Source organism: Scyliorhinus torazame, chromosome 1 (genome assembly GCF_047496885.1).
Source record: "Scyliorhinus torazame isolate Kashiwa2021f chromosome 1, sScyTor2.1, whole genome shotgun sequence".
Taxonomy (NCBI): domain Eukaryota; kingdom Metazoa; phylum Chordata; class Chondrichthyes; order Carcharhiniformes; family Scyliorhinidae; genus Scyliorhinus; species Scyliorhinus torazame.
Window position 1 is genome coordinate 384531230 of NC_092707.1, and position 27279 is coordinate 384558508.

The following is a 27279-nucleotide window of genomic DNA, read 5'->3' on the forward strand; positions in this document are numbered from 1 at the left end:
TAGTCAGCGGGGACACCAGTGGTATCCTTCACCACCCACATCCTACAGGAGGAGCATGCAACTGGCCTAGCCTCCATCCCCTCTTACCTTACAGAATATAGCTGCCGTGTGGACTAACTAGATCTCCGCCCTCCAACTCTGCTCCCAGTCAGCTACACTTCCTGTAAACTCCTGGCTCTCTTCGCACTCTTTGCGGAAATGTCGGAAACAAAATGAAAGGAGCACCTTACTCCCTCCTCACCTAACTCCCTCGGTCACCAAACTCTCACTATCGCACTCAAAAAGCACCAAATTCAGCACTCAGTGCAAAAAAAACCAAAAAAAAACTGCACTGTGTGCAGTGACCATCACTAAGGAGAAGGTTCTGGGGAAAATGAAAGGTCTGAAGATGAATAAATCACCTGGACCGGATGGGCTACACCCCAGGGTTCTGAAAGAGATAGCTCAGGAGATTGTGGAGGCATTGGTGGTGATCTTTCAGGAATCACTGGAGGCAGGAAGGGTCCCAGAGGACTGGAAACTGGCTAATGTAATACCCCTGGTTAATAATAATAATCACTTATTGTCACAAGTAGGCTTCAATGAAGTTACTGTGAAAAGCCCCTAGTCGCCACGTTCCGGCGCCTGTTCGGGGAGGTCAGTATGGGAATTGAACCGTGCTGCTGCCTTGTTCTGCATTACAAGCCAGCTGTTTAGCCCATTGTGCTAAACCAGTTTAAGAAGGGAGGGAGGCAGAAGACAGAAATGTATAGGTTGATTAGCCTGATTTTGGTCATTGGTATGATTTCAGAGTCCATTATTAAAGATGAGATCACGGAGTACTTGGAAGTGCATGATAAAGTAGGACTAAGTCAGCACGGCTTCGTCAAGGAGAGATCATGTCTGACAAATCTGTTAGAGTTTTTTGAGGAAGTAACAAGGAAGTTAGACAAAGGAGAACCAGTGGACATGATTTATTTAGATTTTTAGAAAGCCTTTGACAAGGTGCCGCATAGAAGACTGTTAAATAAGGTAAGAGCCCACGGTGTTAAGGGTAAGATCCTGGCATGGATAGAGGATTGGCTGACAGGCAGAAGGCAGAGAGTGGGGATAAAGGGGTCTTTTTCAGGATGGCAGCCGGTGACTAATGGTGCACCTCAGGCGTCGGTGCTGGGACCACAACTTTTCACAATATACATTAATGATCTGGAAGAAGGAACTGAAGACACTGTTGCTACGTTTGTAGATGTTACAAAGATCTGTAGAGGGGCAGGTAGTATTGATGAAGCAGGTGGGCTGCAGAAGGACTTGGACAGGCTAGGAGAGTGGGCAATGAAGTGGCAGATAGAATACAATGTGGATAAGTGTGAGGTTATGCACTTTGGAAGGAGAAATGGAGGCATAGGCTATTTTCTAAATGGGAAGATGCTTAGGAATCAGAAGCACAAAGGGACTTGGGAGTCCTTGTTCACGATTATCTTAAGGTTAATGTGCAGGTTCAGTTGGCAGTTAGGAAGGCAAATGCAATGTTAGCATTCATGTCGAGAGGGCTAGAATACAAGACCAGGGATATACTTCTGATGCTATATAAAGCTCTGGTCAGACCCCATTTGGAGTATTGTGAGCAGTTTTGGGCCCCGTATCTAAGGAAGGATGTGCTGGCCTTGGAAAGGGTCCAGAGGAGGTTCACAAGAATGATCCCTGGAATGAAGAGCTTGCCGGAATGAGGAACGGTTGAGGACTCTGGGTCTGTACCCGTTGGAGTTTAGAAGGATGAGGGGGGATCTTATTGAACCTTACAGGATATTGCGTGGCCTGGATAGAGTGGACGTGGAGAGGATGTTTCCACTTGTCGGAAAAACTAGAAGCAGAGGACACAATCTCAGACCAAAGGGACGATCCTTTAAAACAGAGATGAGGAGGAATTTCTTCAGCCAGAGTGTGGTGAATCTGTGAAACTATTTGCCGCAGAAGGCTGTGCAGGCCAAATCACTGAGTGTCTTTAAGATAGAGATAGATCGGTTTTTGATCAATAAGGGGATCAGGGGTTATGGGGAGAAGGCAGGAGAATGGGCATGAGAAAAATATCATTCCATGATTGAATGGCGGATGAGGCTCGATGGGCCGAGTGGCCTAATTCTGCTCCTATGTCTTATGGTCTTGTGGGTCGGTGTAGACTCGATGGGCTGAATGGCCTCCTTCTGCACTGCAAATTCTATGGTTCTTGGCAGCATACCTCTTATTATTGGAGTGCAGACCAATCCCATCCCAAATGTACTTAATGAGGATGATCTACCAGTGCCAGACTTCACCCTCTGCAGTTTGATAATGATGAGATAGGAGGTGAGGCGGCATGACTGTTCGTCTGGTAAGAAAGGATGACTTATACCATGCACATGTTCCAGTGCTTAAGACAACCTCTTTCTCTGTACCAGAAGCAGAAGAGCCGTGATAGCAGTGTCTCAAACTTTTACATCGACCCAGAAAGTCAACACAGAATGCCAACTAGAAACATCTGCACAAGGCTTCCCCTTTCTGTAGATTTCCCCCTCTGTGCCCGTCTTCTGTGTCCCACCATGGTCAAACCTACAGCATATTTAGCTCCACTGCACCACCCTATTAAGGCATTTAGCATACAACCTTAATTGCCTTAATTGTGCTTCATCAACATTGATCATCAAATCAGTGTTTGACTCAGTTCACTTTGCTGTGGTGCACAATCCCTCCTTCCCATCAGTCCACATTCTGGGTTGTGCATTGTTCTGTGAGGAATGGCGCCTTGCGGGAGATCCTGCTGACTTGGAATACGAAGATCAAATTCAGGATTTATATGATTTGTATTCTCAGCAGGTTTTGCATTTGGTAGGCTGAATTGGAAAGGGAATTTAGGACAAAGTACCTAAATGTTCTTCGTTATCTGGTGTGATTGCATGGACTGAGGGGGAGAGTGTGTATTTTTTGATAAGGGTTGTGTGATAGCAGCTATTGTGAAAGGGAGCCAATCATCTGTTTGAGGCAGTTGTGGGCCACAAATAGCCTGACGTTATCGATGTTAGCCTGGAAGAAGACAAGCAAGTAGATGACCTTTACTGCTACTGGTACCTCCATACCGATGGGCGATTGTCTGCAGATCTCCTTATAATGGATAAAGCATCTGTAAACTCAAGTCTGTGACGACAGCTCTCCTCTGTCATTGCCAAGTACGTCTGCCTGGTTGTGTACACATAGTTTGCACGCCAAGTGCTTGCTTTCTTCAAAAAATGATCGAATCTGGCTCTAGACCCAGAGAAAATACTGACTGGTTACTTACTGATGTATGCTGCCTTGTCTGTCACCATATATTTGTTGCGATTAACACTTGAATAGATGACCTTCTCGTCCCCTTCAGAAGGAGGAATGACAAAATATTTCTGCGAGAGAGAAGCATATAATCAAACCATCATTGCAACATCGAATATAAAACTGTTTCCTATCCACTCCCAATCCACTCTCTCTGAATACAATTAAAAGACCATCAACAACAAAATTATAGTAAGCGACACTGAAGAACAACTAATGATCCACACAAATGTTGATTACTCACTTGAATGAATTATAGCTTAACCATGCTGTTTGTTCTCACAGTATCAATTAGACGATTAAAATGATGTTGAAACGTGTCCAAATATATGGAAAAGTTATTCAAATTCAGATGGAAAAATACGGTAAAACAAAAGTCATTTGATCCGTGAAACCTCATCACCATTTCTCATGCTCCAATTTCTTTCCCTCTAGTATCTGCTTGGTCGACCATTCCCACGGGTGTGCAGGGAATTTTCCTGATATCCTAGGAATTTTTCAGTGGACACTATTCCTGGAGTGACAACATAAATGCTGCTTTGCTATCACATCGGAAGCTTGTGGACATTCTCCCACTGACACTTGTTACGCTCAGTAGGAGCCCGGTTCTCTTGATTTCTGTTGTGAATTTCTCGCTCGTTTCAATCTTCAATGGGAACCGAAGCATTCAATATGGGCCGACGGGGATTCCACAGTCATTATGCGCTGCGGGTGCGCATCCCATCATGTTGGCGAAGGCAGAACAAGTGGGATTCCAGGACTGTGCCTGAAACAGACATTAGATCGCCTGAATGTGCCAGACATAATCATTGGCTGAGCTCCAGGGAATTAAAAATGAGCAGATGTTGCAATTAAATCTGCATAATGTAATTACCAGGGCCCAGGTTCGATCCCCAGTTTGTGCTCATTATTACGAGGCAGAGAAAGAGACCAAGAAAGCAAGATAAATCCATTCAAAGTTTATTGTACAAATAAGAAAGTACCCTGGGGCAAACCTCAAGACTGTAATGTCATTTCAGAACACTGCAGTATAGAAAGTATTTGCATTTATATAGCCCCGGTGCCTGGCCACATCCTTTATTTATTTTTATTCATTCAAGGGATGTGGGTGTCCCTGGCAGGGTCAGCATTTATTGCTCATCCCTAATTGCCCGTGAACTGAATGGTTGGCTCGGCTATTTCAGATGGCACGTAAGAGTCAACCACATTGCTGTGGGTCTGGAGTCACATGCAGGCCAGACCAGGTAAGGACGGCAGATTTCCTTCCCTAAAGGACAGCGGTGAACAGATGAGTTTTTACGACAATCGACAATGATTTCATGATCATCATTGGAGAGGCGGTGGTGTAGTGGTTTTGTCGCTGGACTAGTAAATCAGAAACCCAGAGTAATGCTCTGGGGATCCAGGTTCGAATCCCACCACAGCAGATGGTGAAATTTGAATTCAATAAAAATCTGGAATTAAAAGTCTAATTATGACCATGAAAACCATTGCCGTAAAAACCCATCTGGTTCACTAATGTTTTTTAGGGAAGGAAATCTGTTGTCCTTACCTGGTCTGGCCTACATATGACTCCAGACATACAGCAATGTGGTTCACTCTTAACTGCACCCTCAAAGGCCAATGGGAATGGGAAATAAATGCTGCGATGCCCACGACCCATGAACAAATTAAAAAACAAACTATACTTTTAAAATTCCAGATTTTTATTGAATTCAAATTTCACCATCCGCCATGGTGAGATTCAACCCATGTCCCCAGAACTTAACGACCCTAGGTCTCCGATTTACTTGTCTAATGACAATGCCCCCTCGCTACGCCACTTGCTAAGTGTTAGGGGTCACAGAGTTATGGTGGGGGGTTGGAATTTGAGGAACCCCTTGGGGGGAGGGGGAGACTCTGATGGGTCCAGGGGGCCCATTAAAGAGGGACCCAGCCATCCCCGCCTGCGCGGGGAAATGAAAAATGAAATGAAATGAAAATCGCTTATTGTCACAAGTAGGCTTCAAATGAAGTTACTGTGAAAAGCCGCTAGTCGCCACATTCCGGCGCCTGTTCGGGCAGGCTGTTACGGGAATCGAACCGTGCTGCTGGCCTGCTTTCAAAGCCAGCGATTTAGCCCTGTGCTATACAGCCCCGTTCCTGCAGCCTGCAGCGCTGGGCACTTGTGGTGGTCTTTTCTGCCTCCATTTAAATCCAGCAGCGGAAAGGATGAGGCCATAATGTGGGAATTAATTGCCTCTTAAGGGCCTCAATTGTTCCACTGGAAGACAGGCTACCTCCAACCACCCCCAATATAGCGTAAGGACCCGGCATATTAAGGGTTAATGTGGGACTGCGTACAGTACTGCCCAGACAGTGATGTAAGAGAACACATTACCCACACCTAGGGGTCAGTGTAGTGTTGGTCAAAGTAGTGTGAAGAATCAAGAAGGAGAAAGCTCCTGACTTGGGCCTTTACTGTAGCTATGTATATAATTAATAAGTCCAACACCTTACTGCACCCTCCACTGGTAAAAGTGCAGCTGGGGGTTGGCAGGGGGCCCTGTGAGCAGGCAGCAGGCCAGCTGCCTGATGGATTTCATGTGAGCATAAAACTTGCCTGGATCATATACATAATGGAAAATCCCGCTGGGGTCGAATCCGTATGCATAACAAATCCTGTCCAATCACACCTTGAATTTTCATACAGTGGCATTTAACTTTGAAAATGACCCTAAACAGAAATTGACACCGAACCACGTAGGGAGATATTAGAACGAGTCAGGAAAGCTTTGTCAAAGAGGTGGACTCTAAGAAGTGTCTTAAGAGAGGGGAGAGAATTGGAGCGGTTTAATGAGGGAATTCTAGAGCTTTGGGCCTAGGCAGCCAGAGGTAAGACCGCCAACAGTAGAACGATGGAAATAGTGGATGCGGAAGAGGCCATGGACGGGCACCACACACCGGCTACTCCCCCAACTGCACTCACCACGTCGAAGCTGCAATTGATAGGTTCAATACACAACATTTTCAGGGACCAGAGGAAGTTGAGCATCGGTACATAGGTTCCCTTCCAGCAGCTGACCAACATTCGTACCCTCACGTTCCGCAGAAACAGAGCTTCCCGCAGCCCATTATCTATCAGAGGCCAGTACCTGAAACACAACACAATTATTGCTTGCACAGCGGGACAAATGGAACATTTTCTGACTGTTAACTCCGGCGGTCTCTATTTCCAGTCTCTGTCGTCACCATGCTTTGTGGACTCCAAAGGAAGAGGTAGAGAGAGAAGAGAAATAGTTGAAGGCTTTGTTATGATGTTTATAGAGCCCAGAAACTTTGAAAGAAGAAATCTGGTGCGGGATTCTCTAATAATGGGGCTATGTCCTCACGCCGGCATGAAAACCGGCGCCAACGGTCCTCGAAAGTGAGGAATTCTCCCCTTTATAGGGGGCTAGGTTGGCGCCGGTGTGGGCCCATAGCTCCAGCCAGCGCTGAATGGCACCGCGCGAGTTTGCGCATGCACAGAACGGCTGGCGTATTTTCGTGCATGCGCGGAATGTCCGGCGTGATTCCGCATATGCGTGGGGGTTCCCTTCTCTGCGCCGGCCCCCGGGCAATACGGCGGAGCCCTACAGGGGCAAGGCGCAGAGTAAAGTAGGCCCCCACGGAACCAGCCTGCCCGCCGATCGGTAGGCCCCGATCGCGGGCCAGATCACCCCCCCCCCCCACCCCCGGGGGTCAGATCCCCCCTCCAGGGCGGCCCACGCACACTCACCTTCCAGGTCCCGCCGCGTGAGAGGTGAGTAATCCATGCCGGCGGGACTCGGCCAAACTCGTCGGCCACTCGGCCCATCGGGGACCGGAGAATCACCGAGGGGGAGGGGGGGGGCGCTATCAATGGCCCTCGACTAGCGTGGCGGCGATCCCGCCGGTGCCTGAAAAACAGCGCCGGAGAATGGGGAAGCCGGCATCGGGGCGCCGGGTCGGAGAATCCCGGCCCTGAACTCTCAGTGAATAACTGAAAGGATGACACAGATTTCACTTTTTAAGACTTTTACTGGAGCAAGTAAACTAAAAGCAACACTGACCAAACATTATACTACAGAATTTTCCTCTTTTACTTTTAACACAATCAAAAATCCAATTGCTTGGTTATATGTTAGACTGTCCCTCAAGTAAACATCCAGTTTTAAAAATTCATTTATGGGATGTGGGCGTTGCTGGTTAGGACACCATTTATTGCCCATCCCTAGTTGCCCTTCAGAACGTGGTGATGAGATGCGTCCTTGAGCTGCTGGGGTCCTTGAGATGTAGGTACACCCACTGTGCTGTTAGGGAGGGAGTTCCAGGATTTTGCCCCAGCGACAGTGAAGGGGCGCCGATATATTTCCAAGTCAGGGTGGTGAGTGACTTGAAGGAGAGCCTCCCGGCGGTGGGGTTCCCAGGTATGTGCTGCTCTTGTCCTTCTACATGGTAGTGGTCTTTGGTTTGGAAGGTGTTATCCGAGGAACCTTGGTGAGTTACTGCAGTGCCTCATGTAGATGGTACACACGGTTGACACTGTTCGTCGGTGGTGGAGGGTTTGAATGTTTGTGGAAGGGGGTTTCTCCACCACTGAGGTTAGACTGACTGGCCAGTTTCCTGGTTTATCCCTTCCTCCCTTCTTGTAATAATGGTGTCACATTGGCTACCCTCCAGCACCTCTCCTGTGGCCAGAGGGGAACTGAAAATTATTACCAGCTCCTCTGCTATTTCCTCCCTTGCCTCACTCAACAGCCTGGGATATTTTTATCTGGCCCTGGAGATTTTCCTACTTTAAAGCCTGCCAGACCACTCAGAACGTCCTCTCTGTCTATCTTAATCTGTTTAATTTTATCACAGTCCTTCTCCCTGATTACTATACCCACACTGCCTCCCTCACGAGTGAATACCGGCTCAAAGTATTCATTTAGAACCCGATCTACGTCAGCCGGCTCCACACACAAATTACCACTGTGATCCTTGATGGGCCCAACTCTTTCCCCAATTATCCTTTTACCCTTCATATATCTGTAAAACAACTTAGGATTTTCCTTTATTTTACCTGCTAATATCCTTTCATGCTTTATTAAAATCAGCCATCGCCCAGTTTCAAACTTTTTTTTCCAGAAAATATTTTTATCAAGGCATTTATAATTTTAACACTTTTCAACAACAATATCCAACGGAAACAGAACCCACAACAAAATACCCCTCATTCCCCCCGAACACAACCAACATGGCTCATCAAAACACACCGCTCGCCCTTCCCGTCCCTCCTGCCATTGGTTTTCCTACCCTTACTCGTCGCTTCCTTGAATGGCATCTCCCCCAATCTCCTCTCCTGCCTCCTTGCCTGGATTGCAAAAACTCACTCCCTGTGTTCAAACAGGAGGGTCCAGACTTTGTGGCACCTGAGAGATAGGGTGGGACACCGTTGGATTGGTTGACTGGTGGCCAATGAATTGGCCAAAAGGCCGTCTTCTGCCCTCGAACAGGTGGTGATTGGCTCCTGCCTGAGTGGGCTGATTTCCTGAGAGCATGGGGAAGTTCAGTTTGAATCCTGGACGCTCAGGGGAAAAGGATCTGCTCTCTCTCTTTCTCATGTTTTCTCCAGAAAAGTTGCTGTGTTTCTGAAACTGCAGAGACCTGAATGAATCTACAGTGAAAACCATTACAGTGGAAAGCAGAAATCTCAACCGGAATGTTTGGTTTTGAGGAAAGTCTGCGAGAAACAACCACCTGTAACAAACTCTTATCTTTCACTTATTATTTGCACCCGTGTTTATTGTATTGTGTATGTATGTATATACATATATGTATATATATATATATATACATACATAGAGAGGGAGGGTGGGGCTAGGTTAAGGCAGTGGTGTAGTGGCCTGCCACTGGACCAGTAATCCAGAGACCCAGGGCAATGCCCTGCAGACCTGAGTTCGAATCCCATCACGGCAGATGGTGAAATTTGAATTTTTTGTGGGCGGCACGGTAGCACAGTGTTTAGCACTGTTGCTTCACAGCTCCAGGGTCCCAGGTTCGATTCCCGGCTTGGGTTACTGTCTGTGAGGAGTCTGCACCTTCTCCCCGTGTCTGCGTGGGTTTCATCCGGATGCTCCGGTTTCCTCTCAAGATCCTAAAGATGTGGGCCGGGATTCTCCGAGCCTCCGCGGCGAAATGGCGCTCGGGCCCGGGGGCGGAGAATGGGGCCTCAGACCCACGTTCGGTCCGATGCCGGGATGCGAGGCCACGGCCCCCTGGCCTCCCGGCCTCCACGGCCACGGCCCCCTGGCCTCCCGGCCTCCACGGCCACGGCCCCCTGGCCTCCCGGCCTCCACGGCCACGGCCCCCTGGCCACGCCACCCTCCCTTGGCTCTCTGACATTAACCCCTGGCCACGCCACCCTCCCATGGCTCTCTGACATTAACCCCTGGCCACGCCACCCTCCCTTGGCCCTCTGACATTACCCCCTGGCCACGCCACCCTCCCATGGCTCTCTGACATTAACCCCTGGCCACGACACCCTCCCATGGCTCTCTGACATTAACCCCTGGCCACGCCACCCTCCCTTGGCCCTCTGACATTACCCCCTGGCCACGCCACCCTCCCTTGGCTCTCTGACATTAACCCCTGGCCACGACACCCTCCCATGGCTCTCTGACATTAACCCCTGGCCACGCCACCCTCCCTTGGCCCTCTGACATTACCCCCTGGCCACGCCACCCTCCCTTGGCTCTCTGACATTAACCCTGGCTACGCCACCGTCCCTTGACCCTCTGACATTACCCCTTGGCCACGCCACCCTCCCATGACCCTCTGACATTACCCCCTGGCCAAGCCACCCTCCCATGGCCATCTGGCATTACCCCCTGCACCACGCCACCCTCCCATGGCCCTCTGACATTACCCCCTGGCCAAGCCACCCTCCCATGGCCCTCTGACATTAACCCCTGGCCAAGCCTCCCTCCCATGCCCACCTTACATTAACCCCTGGCCACGCCACCCTCCCTTGGCTCTCTGACATTAACCCTGGCTACGCCACCGTCCCTTGACCCTCTGACATTACCCCTTGGCCACGCCACCCTCCCATGACCCTCTGACATTACCCCCTGGCCAAGCCACCCTCCCATGGCTCTCTGACATTAACCCCTGGCCACGACACCCTCCCATGGCTCTCTGACATTAACCCCTGGCCACGCCACCCTCCCATGGCCCTCTGACATTAACCCTTCGCCACGCCACCCTCCCATGGCCCTCTGACATTACCCCCTGGCCACGCCACCCTCCCTTGGCCCTCTGACATTAACCCCTGGCCACGCCACCCTCCCTTGGCCCTCTGACATTACCCCCTGGCCACGCCACCCTCCCTTGGCTCTCTGACATTAACCCTGGCTACGCCACCGTCCCTTGACCCTCTGACATTACCCCTTGGCCACGCCACCCTCCCATGACCCTCTGACATTACCCCCTGGCCAAGCCACCCTCCCATGGCCATCTGACATTACCCCCTGCACCACGCCACCCTCCCATGGCCCTCTGACATTACCCCCTGGCCAAGCCACCCTCCCATGGCCCTCTGACATTAACCCCTGGCCAAGCCACCCTCCCATGGCTCTCTGCCATTAACCCCTGGCCAAGCCACCCTCCCATGGCCCTCTGACATTAACCCCTGGCCAAGCCTCCCTCCCATGCCCACCTTACATTAACCCCTGGCCAAGCCACCCTCCCATGGCCCTCTGACATTAACCCCTGGCCAAGCCACCCTCCCTTGGCCCTCTGACATTACCCCCTGGCCACGCCACCCTCCCTTGGCCCTCTGACATTACCCCCTGGCCACGCCACCCTCCCTTGGCCCTCTGACATTACCCCCTTGCCAGGCCACCCTCCCTTGGCCCTCTGACATTAACCCCTGGCCACGCCACCCTCCCATGGCCCTCTGACATTACCCCCTGGCCAAGCCTCCCTCCCATGGCCCTCTGACATTACCCCCTGGCCAAGCCACCCTCCCATGCCCACCTTACATTAACCCTAGAAGTAGAACACTCTTTAGGAGTGGGTAATCTAAAAGGTTCTCTTATTAAAAAATATTAAATCTTACCTTTTGTCATTTTTAATGAGAGAAGTGAAGTTTGGAAATCTGATACTCATAACAGACACATGCACCTCCCTCTCCCTCACACATGTACACGTCTCGCACACACATGTCACACATGTCACATACAGCTCTCTCTCTTCTCCACATCTCTCTCTCCCTCACACATCCCCGTGTCTGCGTGGGTTTCCTCCGGGTGCTCCGGTTTCCTCCCACAGTCCAAAGATGTGCAGGTTAGGTGGATTGGCCATGCTAAATTGCCCTTAGTGTCCAAAAAGGTTAATTGGTGTTACAGGGTACGGGGATAGAGTGGAGGCGTGGGCTTGAGTAGGGTGCTCTTTCCAAGGGTCGATGGAGACTTGATGGGCCGAATGGCCTCCTTCTGCACTGTAAATTCTATGACTCCCCTCACACACACTCTCTCCTCTCCCTCACACACACACTAACCTCTTCCCCACAGACACGCTCACCTCTCCCTCACAGACACACACTCCCTTCTCCCTCACAGACACATTCACCTCTCCCTCACACACACCCCTCTCTCTCACCCTCCATACACAGACACACTCGCCTCTCTCCCACCACCCTCCCTGTGCATCGTGGACTCCGCAGACGGCCACCCCATCGTAGACCCAATCAGCGACCACCCTCAGCCAATCCCATGCCTGTGCCACGCGGCAGCCAACCAACCCCAGGGGGCCCAAATGCTACTTCTGTGGGCAGTCAAAACACCCCCGACAGCGCTGCCCGTCGCGGAGCGCCCTCTGCAAGGCCTGTGGCAAGAAGGGACATTTCGCTGCAGTGTGCCAGGCCCGCTCAATCGCTGCTATTGTCCCGGCACGCCCCACGTGCAGCCAGTGGGCGCCGACATCGTCCCCTTCTAGGACCACGTGCGGCCAGTGGGCGCCGCCAACTTGCTCGACTCGCAACACGTGCGGCCCGTGGGCGGCGCCATCTTGTTCCTCCCAGGACCAAAGGTCGCCGCCGTCTTGCTTTCCCCACGACACGTGCGGCCTGTGGGCGCCGCCATCTTACCCGACTCAGGACCCATGCCCATCGGGCACCTCATCCGGCCGCTCATCGCCTGCAACCGCCAATGACCAGCCGCGTCTCGCCTCGGTCACGATTGACCAGTCTCGACCTCTCGACTGCTTCAACTAAAGTGAAGGTCAACGGGCACGAGATCTCCTGCCTGCTGGACTCCGGGAGCACTGAGAGCTTCATTCACCCTGATACGGTCAGGCGCTGCTCCCTCGTGGTACACCCCGCTAACCAGAGAATCTACCTGGCCTCTGGGTCCCACTCCGTGGCGATCCGGGGGTACTGCATTGCCACTCTCACCGTCCAGGGCATGGACTTCAGTGGCTTCCGCCTCTACGTCCTCCCCAACCTCTGCGCTGCCTTGCTACTCGGCCTGGACTTGCAGTGCAACCTCCAGAGCCTAACCCTGAAATTCGGCGGGCCCCTACCACCCCTTACTGTCCCTTAAGGTCGACCCGCCTTCCCTTTTTGCAAACCTAACCCCGGATTCCAAACCCATCGCCACCAGGAGCAGATGGTACAGCGCCCAGGACAGGACCTTCATCAGGTCTGAAGTCCAGCGGCTGCTTCGGGAAGGCATCATCGAGGCCAGCAACAGCCCCTGGAGAGCCCAAGTGGTAGTGGTCAAAACTGGGGAGAAAAACAGGATGGTCGTTGACTACAGTCAGACCATCAATCGGTACACGCAGCTCGACGTGTATCCCCTCCCACACATATCTGATATGGTCAATCAGATTGCACAGTACCGGGTCTTCTCGGCAGTAGACCTGAAATCTGCCTACCACCAGCTCCCCATCCATAAGGCGGACCGCCCTTACACCGCGTTTGAAGCAGACGGCCGCCTTTACCACTTTCTTAGGGTTCCCTTCGGCGTCACCAACGGGGTCTCAGTCTTCCAACGGGAGATGGGCCGAATGGTTGACCGGTACGGGCTGCGGGCCACTTTCCCGTACCTCGACAATGTCACCATATGCGGCCACGATCAGCAGGACCATGACGCCAACTTTGCCAAATTTCTCCACACCGCCACTCTCCTCAACCTCACGTATAACAAGGAGAAGTGCGTGTTCAGCACCAACCGCTTAGTCATCCTCGGCTATGTGGTCCAGAACGGAGTTCTGGGGCCCGACCCCAATCGCATGCGCCCCCACATGGAACTCCCCCTCCCCCACTGCCCCAAGGCCCTCAAACGTTGCCTGGGGTTCTTTTCGTATTACGCCCAGTGGGTCCCAAACTATGCGGACAAGGCCCGCCCACTCATCCACTCCACAGTTTTCCCCCTGACGGCTGAGGCCCACCAGGCCTTCAACCGTATCAAGGCCGACATCGCCAAGGCCGCGATGCACGCGGTCGACGAGACGCTCCCCTTCCAAGTCGCGAATGATGCATCAGACGTCGCTCTGGCCGCCACCCTCAACCAGGCAGGCAGGCCCGTGGCATTCTTTTCCCGCACCCTCCATGCCTCTGAAATTCGGCACTCCTCCGTCGAAAAAGAGGCCCAAGCCATCGTTGAAGCTGTGCGGCATTGGCGGCATTACCTGGCCGGCAGGAGATTCACTCTCCTCACTGACCAATGGTTGGTTGCCTTCATGTTTAACAACATACAGCGGGGCAAGATCAAAAACAATAAAATCTTGAGGTGCAGGATCGAACTCTCCACCTACAATTACGAGATTTTCTATCGCCCCGATAAGCTCAACGAGCCCCCCGATGCCCTGTCCCGAGGTACATGTGCCAGCGCACAAGTGGACCAACTCCGGACCCTGCACGACAACCTCTGTCACCCAGGGGTCACACATTTTTACCATTTCATCAAGGCCCGCAACCTGCCCTACTCCATCGAGGAAGTCAGGGCGATCACCAGAGACTGGCAGGTCTGCGCGGAGTGTAAACCGCACTTCTACCAGCCAGACCGTGCGCGCCTGGTGAAGGCCTCCCGCCCCTTTGAACGCCTCAGCGTGGACTTCACAGGGCCCCTCCCCTCCACCGACCGCAACACGTACTTTCTTAATGTGGTTGATGAATATTCCCGATTCCCCTTTGCTGTCCCATGCCCCGATATGACGTCTGACACTGTCATCAAAACCCTCAACACCATCTTCGCTCTGTTCGGTTTCCCCGCCTACGTCCACAGCGACCGGGGAACCTCATTCATGAGCGATGAGCTGCGCCCGTACCTGATCAACAAGGGCATTGCGTTGAACTGGCAGGAGGTCCTCCCCGACGCACTTCACTCCATTCGGTCGCTCCAGTGCACCGCGACTAATGAAACCCCCCCATGAACGTCTCTTTGCCTTCCCCAGGAAGTCCACCTCCGGGGTTTCGCTCCCAACGTGGCTGGCAGCTCCAGGACCCGTTCTCCTCCATAGACACGTTCGACTCCACAAGGCGGACCCGTTGGTTGAGAGGGTACAGCTGCTTCACGCTAACCCGCAGTACGCCTACGTAGCGTACCCCGACGGCCGCCAAGACACAGTCTCCCTCAGGGACCTGGCACCAGCTGGTTCCCCCCCCCCCCTCTCCCGGCCCCCCCACCGCAGCCCCCGCTCCGGGGCAATCCGTCCTCCCCTTGCTCACACCCGGGGATGAAGAGGATTTCAACACGCTCCCGGAGTCACCGAAGACCAATCCGCCGCTGGAGTTGCCACCAGCACTGCGGCGCTCGCAACAACAGAACAAGGCGCCAGACCGCCTGAATTTGTAATATTATCTGTACTTTTAAAACACAACTTTCTGTATATAGCTCTCCACCACCCCGCCGGACTCATTTTTTTAACAGGGAGTGAATGTGGTGGTCACCACTAATGTATATATTGTATATATAGGATTTTGATATAGGTGCTTTACAGTAAGGTCCCTGTAGTACAGGTACGGGGTAGATCCCTGCCTGCTGGCTCCGCCCAGTAGGCGGAGTATAAATATGTGTGTTCCCAATACAGCAGCCATTTCGTCAGCTGCTGTTTAAAGCCTCGATTACATCCCACTCTCGTCTTTGTGTAATTGATCGTGCATCTCACACACACACACACTCACTTCTCTCTGTCACACACACACTCACTTCTCTGTCACACACACGCTCACTTCTCTGTCACACACACAAACTCACCTCTCTCTCCCTCACACGCTCGTTCACACATTCTCATCCTCCTCACTCACACACGCTCATCCTCCTCGTTCACCCTCCTCTTCCACACAGACTCAAAACCTCCCTCTCACACTCTGAGGTCTGCACCAGTCCCACGTTTTGTGGCCAGCTCTGACAGCCCGGTCACGCCCCTCCCCACCAACTGATGGCCTGCTCCCACCCCGAACACTCCCACTGAGACCCCGCCCTGCCACTCCCTCCACTGAGGCCCTGCTCTGCTCCCCCCCACGCCCACCGAGCCCTTGCCCTGCACCCCCCCCCCCCCCAACTAGGGGCCCCACCCCGAGGGCCCGCTCTGCTCATTCCCCACCCCCACCAAGGTCCTCTCAGCTCTCCACGCACCAAATTCCGTTCTGAGACCTGCTCTTCCCAGCTGTCCGATGTCCATGCTTGTCCAATCCAGAGGCTGGCTTCTTCAGACACCAGCCTCAGATTGGACAAGCAGCTCTGCAGCATTTTGTAACTTTTTCAAATGTGCCTGCCTTGCCGCGGATCCCCTGGGAGGCTCCCAGAGGCCCCAGTCTGGAAGCCCCCGGAGTAGAGGAATGGGATTAATGGGATAGCTCGACCAAGGAGCCGGCCTGGGCACAACAGGCCAATAAGCCACCTTTTGTCCTTCTGCTGTATCTTTCTATGATTCTACAAAAGGTGGAACAAAACTTCCAGCAATGTTAACCAATCCTCGTCCCTATTCATGGGGAAGACGAGAGCAGAATGATAATGTCACTGGACATTAGAGGCTCAAGCTCTGGGACATGGTTCAAAATCCCAGCGTGGCACCTGCTGGAATTTAAATCCAGTTGATGAAATATCTGGAATTGAAAAGCTGGTCTCAGTAATGGCGACCATTAAAACATAACCGATTGTGGTAAACACCCATCTGGGTTCACCAAAGTCCTTTAGGGAAGGAAATCTGCCGGCTTTACCCGGTCTGACCGACAGGTGACTCCAGGCCCAGGGCAACATGGTTGACTCTGGATCTTCTGCAATAGCTAGGCAAGCTACGCAGTTCAAGGGCATTTCGGGACGAGCATCAAATCATGGGACCCAAATCCCATGAAGGAATACTGGGGAAAAAAAAAGTGTATTCTGGGGAAAACCAAATCATTTGCAATGTAAAAGAGAGAGTCCGTGGAATTTGATGAACAACATTTGCTTTCCAACGTGAGAGAAGACTGCCCGGAATCTGTTGTTTTTTTTTAAAAACAACAGCTGATTACTGCACTGTGACCAGTGACTCCCAGAGACGGTATTATCCTTGGCACAGCTAAAGCTGCTACTGGGTCTCAGCATTCACTCAATGCGAATTAAGGAAACCAGCTTTAAAAATTATACATCAAGGATGTGGGCTGATCAAAGATTCAGATTGTAATGTCTCAAAAGCTTCCAAAATTAGATATTATCTCTGCAAATGACTTTCCAAATAACGTGGTTCTTTCACCAGCCAGTAATTTGGCTTTTGGGTATCTTGGTTTCCTGCGTACTGTCATCGTAATGAGAATTCATTTGTTTAGTCTCCCACAACTTCAAGTAATTTCAGACTGGGAATGAACAGTAAATTGCATTGATTTGTTCAGAACAGATCCAGGTTCAAGTTACCAGTTGAGTAAATGTGGCTCTTGCATATTAACATTGAGGGACGCTGCACTTGGATTAAATTCACTGCAGCTAGTTTTTGCAAAGTAAGCTGTGTGTTTATTTCTTACCCCTCCATTCCCCCCCCCCCGTCATCTGCTGAAGGTACGGTCTGACGCTGGGGTTTGACTGCAGGATGCTGGCTGCGGCCTCTACCATTCTTTCGTCGTACGAAGTCTTACAACACCAGGTTAAAGCCCAACAGGTTTGTTTCAATGTCACTAGCTTTCGGAGCGCTGCTCCTTCCTCAGGTGAAACTGGTGTTGTAAGACTTCGTACTGTGCTCACCCCAGTCCAGCGACGGCATCTCCACATCATTCTTTCGTAGGTGAGCTTTTCGTGCTTCAGCATCGCAGTCGAGTCCAATCCACATGTCCAGACGGACGCACATTTGAACAAGAGAGGTCAGGATCAAGGGATCCGTTTGCCGACCCTATTCCAGATAGGCCATTGCGGTGATCGACGACCACCCCGGCAGCTAATTCGGTGCCCGTTGGGAATCAAAATCAAAGGCCGAGTATGAACACAGGTGATGTACTTTAGAGACATTTGGAGCCAATGTTCTCTCATAGAGAATCTGAGAGCCCCAAAAAGAATAAACTACACATTTCCAGTGGTGAAATATCTAAATTAACGGAGGGAGTGTGCAAGTCTTACTGACCTCTGAACATTAGTGCGGTTGACAAGAGGCAGGAAATCCATGACGGCCACATGGATGAACCTCTGAGCGTTGGCAATAACCCGGAGAACGGCATCAATATCTTTGGTGCGGCCACTCGGGCATAAAGATGCAGGAGACGTCTGTCCAGAGAGAGAATGTGAATTAGCAGGCATAAAGTAAGGTTACACCAGTCTTTTGCCGACATTCGTTTCTGGTTCCATTCACTTTTCTCAACAGTGGCCAAGGCTAGTTTTGGACGGCTAACCATGTGCAAAGTATTCTCTCCCCCTAGACAAAGCGGAGCCTTATCTCTGAATGCTCCAGAGTTCCAGTGCACCATTGCAGCTCCAGGCCTTCAGCATGTGCTGCAGTGGAACATGCACAAGGACAGATGTCTCTCGTGGACCAGGTGTTGACCATGGAAAAGTTTGAGGGGACCGATACGAAAACTCGAGTACCATCACAAAGTCAGCTGTACCCGGTGCTTAATACTTACTTTGGGATTAATGAGGGGGTCTCACAAAGTGCGTGCCTGCTCCGTTCTCTGGCATAGCTGCTGATACAAAGAGCATCAAAATGAAACTTTACTTACGGCCAGGTAGGCCTCAGCCTCCATCCCGTTCAGCTGTAGCTTGAGAGGGGAATGCAAGCTGGAGACACCGAATAGTTTCTTTGACCAGATTTCGGGTGCGGAGTCCCGGTACTCTAGCTGCCAATACACAGAGAAGACTTTGTGCAGGTCTAGGCCAAGGCAGCTGCAGTTGTACACGATGATACCCAGCTCTTTCATCTGCGGGATCGAAACAAATTCTGTTCAAGGCAAAGTAGCAAAGAACAAAGAATACAGCACAGGAACAGGCCCTTCGGCCCTCCCAGCCTGCGTCGACCACGGTACCTGCCTAAACTAAAACGTCTGCATTTATGGTGTCTGTATCCTTCCATTCCCACCTTATTCATGTATTTGTCTAGATGACCCTTAAATGCCGCCATCGTACCTGCTCCCACCACCTCCCCAGGCAGCGCGTTCCATATATTTACCACCCTCTGTGTAAAACCCTTGCCTCGCACATCTGTCCAAAACTTCAGCAAGTGGGAACTGTCAACCTTGATCTCTCCTATGACACACGCTGCAACTGAAAGAGAATCATAGACTCCCTACAGTGCAGAAGGAGGCCATTTGACCCATTGAGTCTGCACCGACCCATTGAAAGAGCACCCTACTTAGGCCCACTGCCCCACCCTATCCCCTCTGTGTACCCGAACAAGCGCTGGAATGGGGCTTTTCACAGTAACTTCATTGCAGTGTTAATGTAAGCCTACTTGGATTGGATTGGATTGGATTTGTTTATTGTCACGTGTACCGAGGTACAGTGAAAAGTATTTTTCTGCGAGCAGCTCAACAGATCATTAAGTACATGGGAAGAAAAGGGAATAAAAGAAAATACATAATAGGGCAACACAACATATACAATGTAACTACATAAGCATTCAGGGTGTAGTGTTAATGAGGTCAGTCCATAAGAGGGTCAATAAAGATGATTATTATACCCATAATCCAGTAACCCCCAACTAACCTGCACATCGTTTGAACACAATGGGGTCAATTGTTAGCATGGCCAATCCACCTAACCTACCCATCTTGGGACTATGGGAGGAAACCGGAGCACCCGGAGGAAACCCATGCAGACACGGGAGAATGTGCAAACTCCACGCAGTCAACCAAGGTCAGAATTGAATCCGGGACCCTGGCGCTGAGATGCAGCAGTGCTAACCACTGTGCCATCGTGCCACCTGAGCGGCAGGTCTATAAACATCAGAATATCACAAGTGAAATGGAAAGATTGTTCTGAGATGGGAGAGACTTCAACCCTGGACAACAATGGACCTGGCAGTGCTTTTAAAAAAAAAGGATTTCCATTTATACAGCCTCTTTTATGAACGCAGGGCATCCCAAAATGTTTTACAGCTGATCAGGTAAGTGTGTTCACTGTCGTAATGTAGGATACAGCCAATTTGTGCACAGCAAGCTCCCAGGAGTGGCAATGTGATTTTAAAAATTCCATTCACGAGATGTGGGTGTCGCTGGCTAGGCCAGCATTATCGTTCATCACCGATTTAACCCTGAAATGTGTCAGATGGTGCATTTTGCGAGATGCATCAACCACTTGGCCCTTCCGGCTGAAGATTACTGCAAATGCTTCAGCCTCATCTTTTGCACTGATGTGCTGCGCTCCCCCATCTTTGAGGGTGGGGCTATTTGAGGAACTTCCTCCTCCATTTAGATGTTTAATTGTCCATCACCATTTACAACTGCATGTGGCAGGACTGCAGAGCTTAGATCTGACCCATGCGTGATGGGATCGCTTACTCTGTCCGCCACATGCTGCTTCTGCTGTTCAACATTCAAGTAGTCCTGTGTTGTAGCTTCACCCAGTTGACACCTCATGTTTCTGTATGCTTGGTGCTGCTCCTGGCTTGCCCTCTTGCACTCTTCATTGAACCAGGGTTGATCCCCTGGCTTGATGGTAATGGTAGAGTTGGGGACATGCCAGGCCATGAGGTTACAGATTGTGGTTAAGTACAATGCTGAAGACCAGATAACCTTTTTTTAATGACGTTTGTAGAGAAGCAACTATTGGCCAGGGTCACTGGAGATATCTCGCCTGTTTGTCCTCAAAACAGTTTCATGGGATCTTTTGCATCCACCTTAGAAAGCAAACAGGCCTCAGTTTACCATCTCTTTCAGAAGTTGGCACCTCCAACAGTCTCTCAGTTCGGCACTAGAGCATCAACCTAGTTCTTCATGCTGAAGCTTTTGAAATGAGGCTTCAACCCACAACTTCCTGAATCAGAGACATCATTCCATGAAGTGGCCCACAGCTGATACCCACGAGACACAAGAATGCCCCCTCCCAAAACTGGACTGAAAATACACTATCAAAAGTAATTTCACTGTCTTTTGAATTATTGATTTTTAAAAATACACAAATATTCTATTAGGGACATGGAAACAAGGCACTTGAGAAAATCATAATATGATTAAGCAGAATCAGATTGGATTTACGAAAGGGAAATCATGTTTGACAAATCTGTTAGATTTTTGAAGATGTACCTAATTTAATGGATAAGATGAACCAGTGGATGTGGTATTTTGGACTTTCAAAATCCATTTAATAAGCTGCTAACAGGAGGTTATTGCACAAAGTTAAGGTTCTAGGGATTATGATTATTTTCAAGGATTTGGGATGGTAGTGATATTCAGATATCAATATACATGATCAATGTATATAAATGTAGGACAGTCATTTCGACACTAGATGGCTCACAGTCAGGTACTGTAAGAACTGGATTCCTGCCTTTTCTAAGTCACATGATGATGTGATACAGAACAGTGAACAAGCAAGACACAGAATAGCTAGTGAGAGAAGTTAGAACTAGTTTGTTATAATAGTGTATAGTTATATAGTTATCTTTATTTCTTTATTGTTAGTTTAGTATTGAGTAAAAGGACTCACAGTTTATTATTTTATTACTCATTAAATAGTTCATCTTTCAACAACAAGACTATTGGTCATTTAAAAAAATGTTTTTATTCTCCATTTTCACATTTTCCTTCAAAATTTACACCCCACCCACAAACAGTAAACGGTAACAGATACAAAATCAATCCCCTTAACAATACCAACGATCCCATCCTCCCACCACCCCAAACAACGGCCCACCTGTCAATATATGCATCCAATAAAACAAACCCTCCCACGGCGGTAACAAAAAACAAAGGAGGAAAAGAAAAAGGAGCCCGGGACCGCCCATGGTCACCATTGACCTATAGAGTCCCCCCCCGCCCCCCCCCACCCGGCCTACACTCAGCGCCCTCCAACCTCTGAAAGAGTACCGTACATGATACCCAAGAGTTGTACCCCCACCCCCTCCCCCGCCCCAGTCTCCAACTCCTCCCGTCCACTGCCTCTTGTAAAACTCCTCCCCCCAACCTCGGTTCCTTCCCCCCAACTTTCCACCCCGGCTAGACCACTCGGACCCTGTTCTGCCAGGCTCCGATAGCCGCAGCCCCTCCCCCACCTCACTCCCGTTCACTGGCCGGCACAAACCGGCCAGTGTGGAGGCCCCCGCCCGGGTCCCTTTCCCCCTTGCCCGGCCCTAGGAAAGCCCAGAAATCCCCTTTTAGCACACACACCCCGCATATCCACCTACACCCCAAAGAACCCTCATTTCGAGTGAAAGTCCCATCACTTCCCTTGTCCAAATATATACAACATTGGCTCCTTTAGCCCCTACACCCGCACGCAGTGAAACATAAAAGAAGAAAATACAGTCATGAGGCCATTTCTCAATTTGTCAGTTCTGCCACAGTCCTTCTGCTTTCGCAAACTCCTCCGCTGCTTTCGCCGTTCCAAAATAAAAGTCCCTGAGCTTGTAAGTCACCCTCAGCTTCGCTGGATATACAATGCCACACTGCACCTTGCTAATGTACAGTGCCCTCTTCACCCAGTTGAAGGCAGCCCGCCTCCTCGCCAGCTCCACCATAAAGTCCTGGTATACACGTATACCAGCTCCAGCCCACTGCACCACCCGCTTCTGCTTGGCCCAGCTCAGTACCTTCTCCTTCACCCTGTACCTACGGAAGCACAGAGTCACTGCCCTTGGCGGCTCACTCGCCTTTGGTACAGGCCTCCACGACCGATGAGCCCGATCCAGTTCATATCGGGAGGGATCCTCCCCCTCCCCCAATAGTTTTGCCAGCATCGCGCCTCCCCTTGCTCTCGCACATCCGCCACTGAGCTCGCCACCGCCTTCGGCACCGGGGAAATCGCCTCCTCCACCAGCACACTCAAAACCTCCCTCATCTCCTTCCTCATTGTCTCCATGTATTTTGTAAACTGCCTTTCGAATTCCGTAGCCATCACCGTAGTTATTTCTTCAGCCGTAAGCAATGCGGCCTCCCCTGGTGCTCCAGCCTCCACTTTCCTTGGTGACCCCGCGGTGACCTTTCCACTCCCCGACGGCCCTTCAGCTGTTTTCTTTACTGACTTTTTTTGCTCACCCTCGACATTTTTCTTCACTGTGCCTTCACTGTGCTGCCTCTGTGCCTTCTCCCTGCTTTTGCCGCCTCCGTGGACCCTGGGACCGGGCTTAAAGCCCCGAAAATGCCGTTCCCGAACGGGAGCCCTCCATTGTGTGGCCGCCTCCCGCCCGCCGTCACCGGAAGTCCCACTATTGGTCATTTTATCATCGTGGATTCAAGAGTAATATATATATTTTAGATAAGTCATTATTTAAAATATAACAGGGATAAATAGACAGACAACCGAGAGTAGGACTAAATTGGACATTTCAGGATTGGCAGGTTTCAAGATACCACAAGGTATATGGACCTCAGCAATTTAGAATATATGGGCGCGATTTAATGGCCACGTTGCACCCGGCGCTGATCCTGGCACGCCGGTGAAATCGCAGGAGAGGCCGAAGTCAGGATCCATGCCTGGCGCGAATTGGTTCGCTATCTAACCGGCCCGCACCTGGTGGCGGGTTCTGGATTACGCTCAAATGTGGTGAGTCACCAATTAAGAGCAATCCTCATCTCATTAATGAGATGGAAGCCCAATCCAACAGTCTGCTGGGAACTAATCAGCTCCCCAGCGAGAGGTCACGCAGATGCTGTTTAGCACTCCTATTTAAAAACAGGAAGCTAGCGCAATGGCTGCAGATGGGATCGGAGGAGGCGAGTAGCTAGTTACATTCCCCGGCATGCAGCCCAGTGCTCTGGGTGGGGGGGGGGGGGGGGGGGGGGGGGTGGCTGGGTGCCATAGGCAACGGGTCTCCCTGGGCTGAGGGACTTACCATCTGGAGGACCATCAAGCCGTCATTAAATATTGTGTATGCCCCTAACAGGGGCAACTAGCTGCTGCCAGTCTGTCCTACCAAACACTTCCAGGACAGAGCCCTGTTTGTGGTTATATACTGAAGGTCACTTTAAATCCCTTTAGCTGAAGGCGACTGTTAATAAGGAATTGACATTGTTAGTTGTGAGAGCATTTCACAGCTGCACGTTGCGTTTGCTGCTCCTGCTGGTGGCTGCAGATGCCTGGAGGCTACTGTTGCTGTTTCTTTCTTTTCTGTAGCCAGTGTAGGACCATCAATATGACGCAAGGCAGGTTGTATTAACATCAATAAAGGCTTTATTGAGCAGGCTTGTTCCCCAGCAGCTCGGTTACAGAATGCAGCTGCTGGGAGAACCTGGGTTCTTATACCCGCATTTCTGGGTGGAGCCCAGTAGGCGGCAGATCCTATCAGGACCCAGTATCCATCCACCAATAGCCTCTCGGCATCATGGTGTACCATATTACCCCTAATACATACCACCACAGCCAGAAAGAAGGGCAATTTTTTCAAAGATACCTGGGTCCTGGGACATCGGGCTCAGGGGGACTATGAGCCCAGAAGGCAATCCGATTTGAAGGAAGATGATGCTATGGGACCTGGTGTGCGACATTGATCCAAATGGGCCACCTGCTAATGCCATTGAAGAAATGCTTTCGCAGATTGCTATTGTTTTTGTTGCTGGTATAATAATATATCTAATAATAATCGCTTATTGTCACAAGTAGGCTTCAATTAAGTTACTGTGAAAAGTCGCCACATTCCGGCGCCTGTTCGGGGGCCTGTACGGGAATTGAACCCGCCTGCTGGCCTTGTTCTGCATTACAAGCCAGCTGTTTAGCCCTCTGTGCTAAACCAGCCCCTGCAGGTGTGGGCCTGCTTAGCTCTGGCTCCTGGATGGAGAATGGCACTGAAATGTGGAACAAGTAATGTATTGACGGACAGATAATTTCTACGACAATATTCTGGATTCTCAGGCTTATCCTCCGTTTATATTGAGGAACCTGTGAGGGATGATACCACGTGTTTGGTGTAGATTTGTATTGTACCAGTGTGGAATGGTGACGTTTCCTTGTTGTTTAATGGTTAGTGTGATATGTGGAATGTTACATAGTTGATTTTCAAATCTTTGTTACGGTTGACTGTTTAATAAACAAAATATTCCCAAGTGCATTCTTGTGCATACATGTGCCATGTCTCAGGCAAGTGTTATTGCCTAGCATTCCAATCAAACTGTGACGCCCAGACACTTTGCCTGAAGACGAGGGACATCAACACCACAGAGGCAGGGGCAAACTCCCAAGAGCTGGTCTTCAGCACTGGGGATATTCCCGCAACCAGAGGGTGAGTGCGTGTATAAGAGGAAAGTACCTGAGCATGGTATCCCTAATGTTCCCGGCAGGGGTCTGGGGTCTAGGGGCTCCTGATGTTGCCTGGGGTGAATGTGCAAAGCAGGGCTCTCCAACACAACTGGCTCGGAGGAGGGAGGATACGTAAGAATTGGGGATGGCTCGGAGGATATGAGGGTCCCGGGGTGGAAGCCCTCACTGATTATCGGTCTCTCTCCTTCTCCATTCCTGACAGCAATGAAGATGAATGGTGTTGTTGACCCCGCAGCGGCAGCCCACACGGTGCTGATGGCAGCCAGGCAGCCAGATGCCGGAGAAGGCGGCAACAGCATTGGCACAGGTGGAAGTGGCACCCCATGTGCAGGGGGCCGCCGCACACCCTGCAGACCCAGCTGCCCCTCAGGCTGAGGAGGAACCCAGAGGTGGAAGCCAACGACGACCCAAGATGTGCAGGCATTGCTGGTCTTTCAATGAGATGACGGACAGCTTGTGGCGCAGGAGGCTCTGTCTCAACAAGGAGATGGTGCGGCACCTGTTCCACATCCTTGCCACGAAGTCACAGATGCCCTGCATGCCCGGGCAGCAAACTATATTAATTTTGAGCTAGACCAAGCCCATCAAGATGCCCGGGCAGCAGTATTCTCCGCCATCGCTGGGATGCCCCAGGTCCAGGGGGTAATAGATGGCATGCATGCCGCCTTGCACTCTCCAGGGCATCAGGGAGTTCATTAACAGGAAGGGGTTCCACTCCCTGAATGTTCAACTTGTGTGTGTCCACCACCTCCAGATCATGCACGTGTGCACGCTTCCCAGGGAGCTTGCATGACAGCTACATCCTGGGACACTCGCAGATCCCCTGCGTCTACGAAGACTACCCCAGAATGACGTGTTGGCTCTTGGGGGATAAGGGGTGGTCCTGGCTGATGACGCCAGTGTGGAGGCTAATGCGGAGACCCGATATAACGAGGCCCATGTTACCACCTGTGCTGACATTGAGCGGTGCATTGTACTGCTCAAAATACAGTTCCGATGCCTGGACTGCTCTGGTGGTGCATTGCAGTACATCCCCGAGAGGGTCTCCCCTTTGTGGTGGTCTACTGTGCCCTCCACAACCTGGCACAGCAGCGGGGTGATGTGCTGGAGGAGGAGAAGGGACATGGAAAAACGGAAAGATGAGTCCGGGAAGGACTTACAGGATCAGCCGGAGGAAAGAGGTGAGCTCTGGTGCTCCTCTGTCTATGTCAAAATCTTACTCCTGTTTTCCTGCTGACAGCAACCTCACACCCACTCTCTGCACGGTGTCTGCTTCAGGGGCTCTTGCTGTGGGACCACTGTGTCCGGGGGGTGGGGAGAGCGGTGGGGAGCCGGAGTTGGGGGTCTGGGTCGGCCCACTGTGAAGATTAACGTGACTGAGGCTTGACATGTTCAGGGGGAAAGTGTAAGGCAGAGAAGCCATAGTCAAAAATCAAAAAGGCGACAGTACAAGGTACAGTGACTGAGGGGAGCTCAGTGAATAGGACCAGTAATACTGAAGGGAATAAAACGGGAACATTAATGGTAAGCGACGCGGCAGGTTGTTACATGAAGATATGGGTTCAACGACAAGGAAAATTAGGAGAAAAGTTAAGAGGAAATATAACTTAGGAGAGGTTACTGATCGAGGTGTTAAGATTCAAAACAGAGGTAAAAAAGCCAACATAAGTGTACTTTACCTGAATGCTCGTAGTATTCGGAATAAGGTAAATGAGTTGATGGCACAAATCATCGTGAATGACTATGATTTAGTGGCCATCACTGAAACATGGTTAAAGGATGGTCACGACTGGGAGTTAAATATCCGAGGGTTTCAAACTATTCAGAAGGACCGAGTGGATGGTAAGGGAGGTGGTGTAGCTCTGTTATTTAAGGATGACATCCGGGCAACAGTAAGGGATGACATCGGTGCTATGGAGGATAAGGTTGAATCCATTTGGGTGGAAATCAGGAATAGTAAGGCGAAAAAGTCACTGATAGGAGTAGTCTATAGGCCACCAAATAGTAACATTATGGTGGGGCAGGCAATAAACAAATAAATAATGGATGCATGTAGAAATGGTACAGCAGTTATCATGGGGGATTTTAATCTACATGTCGATTA

At 50.7% G+C, this 27279-nt stretch overlaps 1 protein-coding gene across 1 annotated transcript in view; it reads right to left on the bottom strand.

Annotated features, from left to right (window-relative positions):
* Positions 1 to 27279, bottom strand: part of pld5 (phospholipase D family member 5) — a 210718-nt gene that overhangs the window by 45235 nt on the left and 138204 nt on the right. The window contains exons 6-9 of the mRNA XM_072512476.1: positions 18488 to 18685; positions 17896 to 18035; positions 6287 to 6452; positions 3290 to 3389 (exon numbers count right to left, since the gene is read on the bottom strand). Of these exons, the coding sequence (XP_072368577.1) occupies positions 3290 to 3389; positions 6287 to 6452; positions 17896 to 18035; positions 18488 to 18685 (604 nt within the window). The remainder of the gene's footprint in view (positions 1 to 3289; positions 3390 to 6286; positions 6453 to 17895; positions 18036 to 18487; positions 18686 to 27279) is intronic.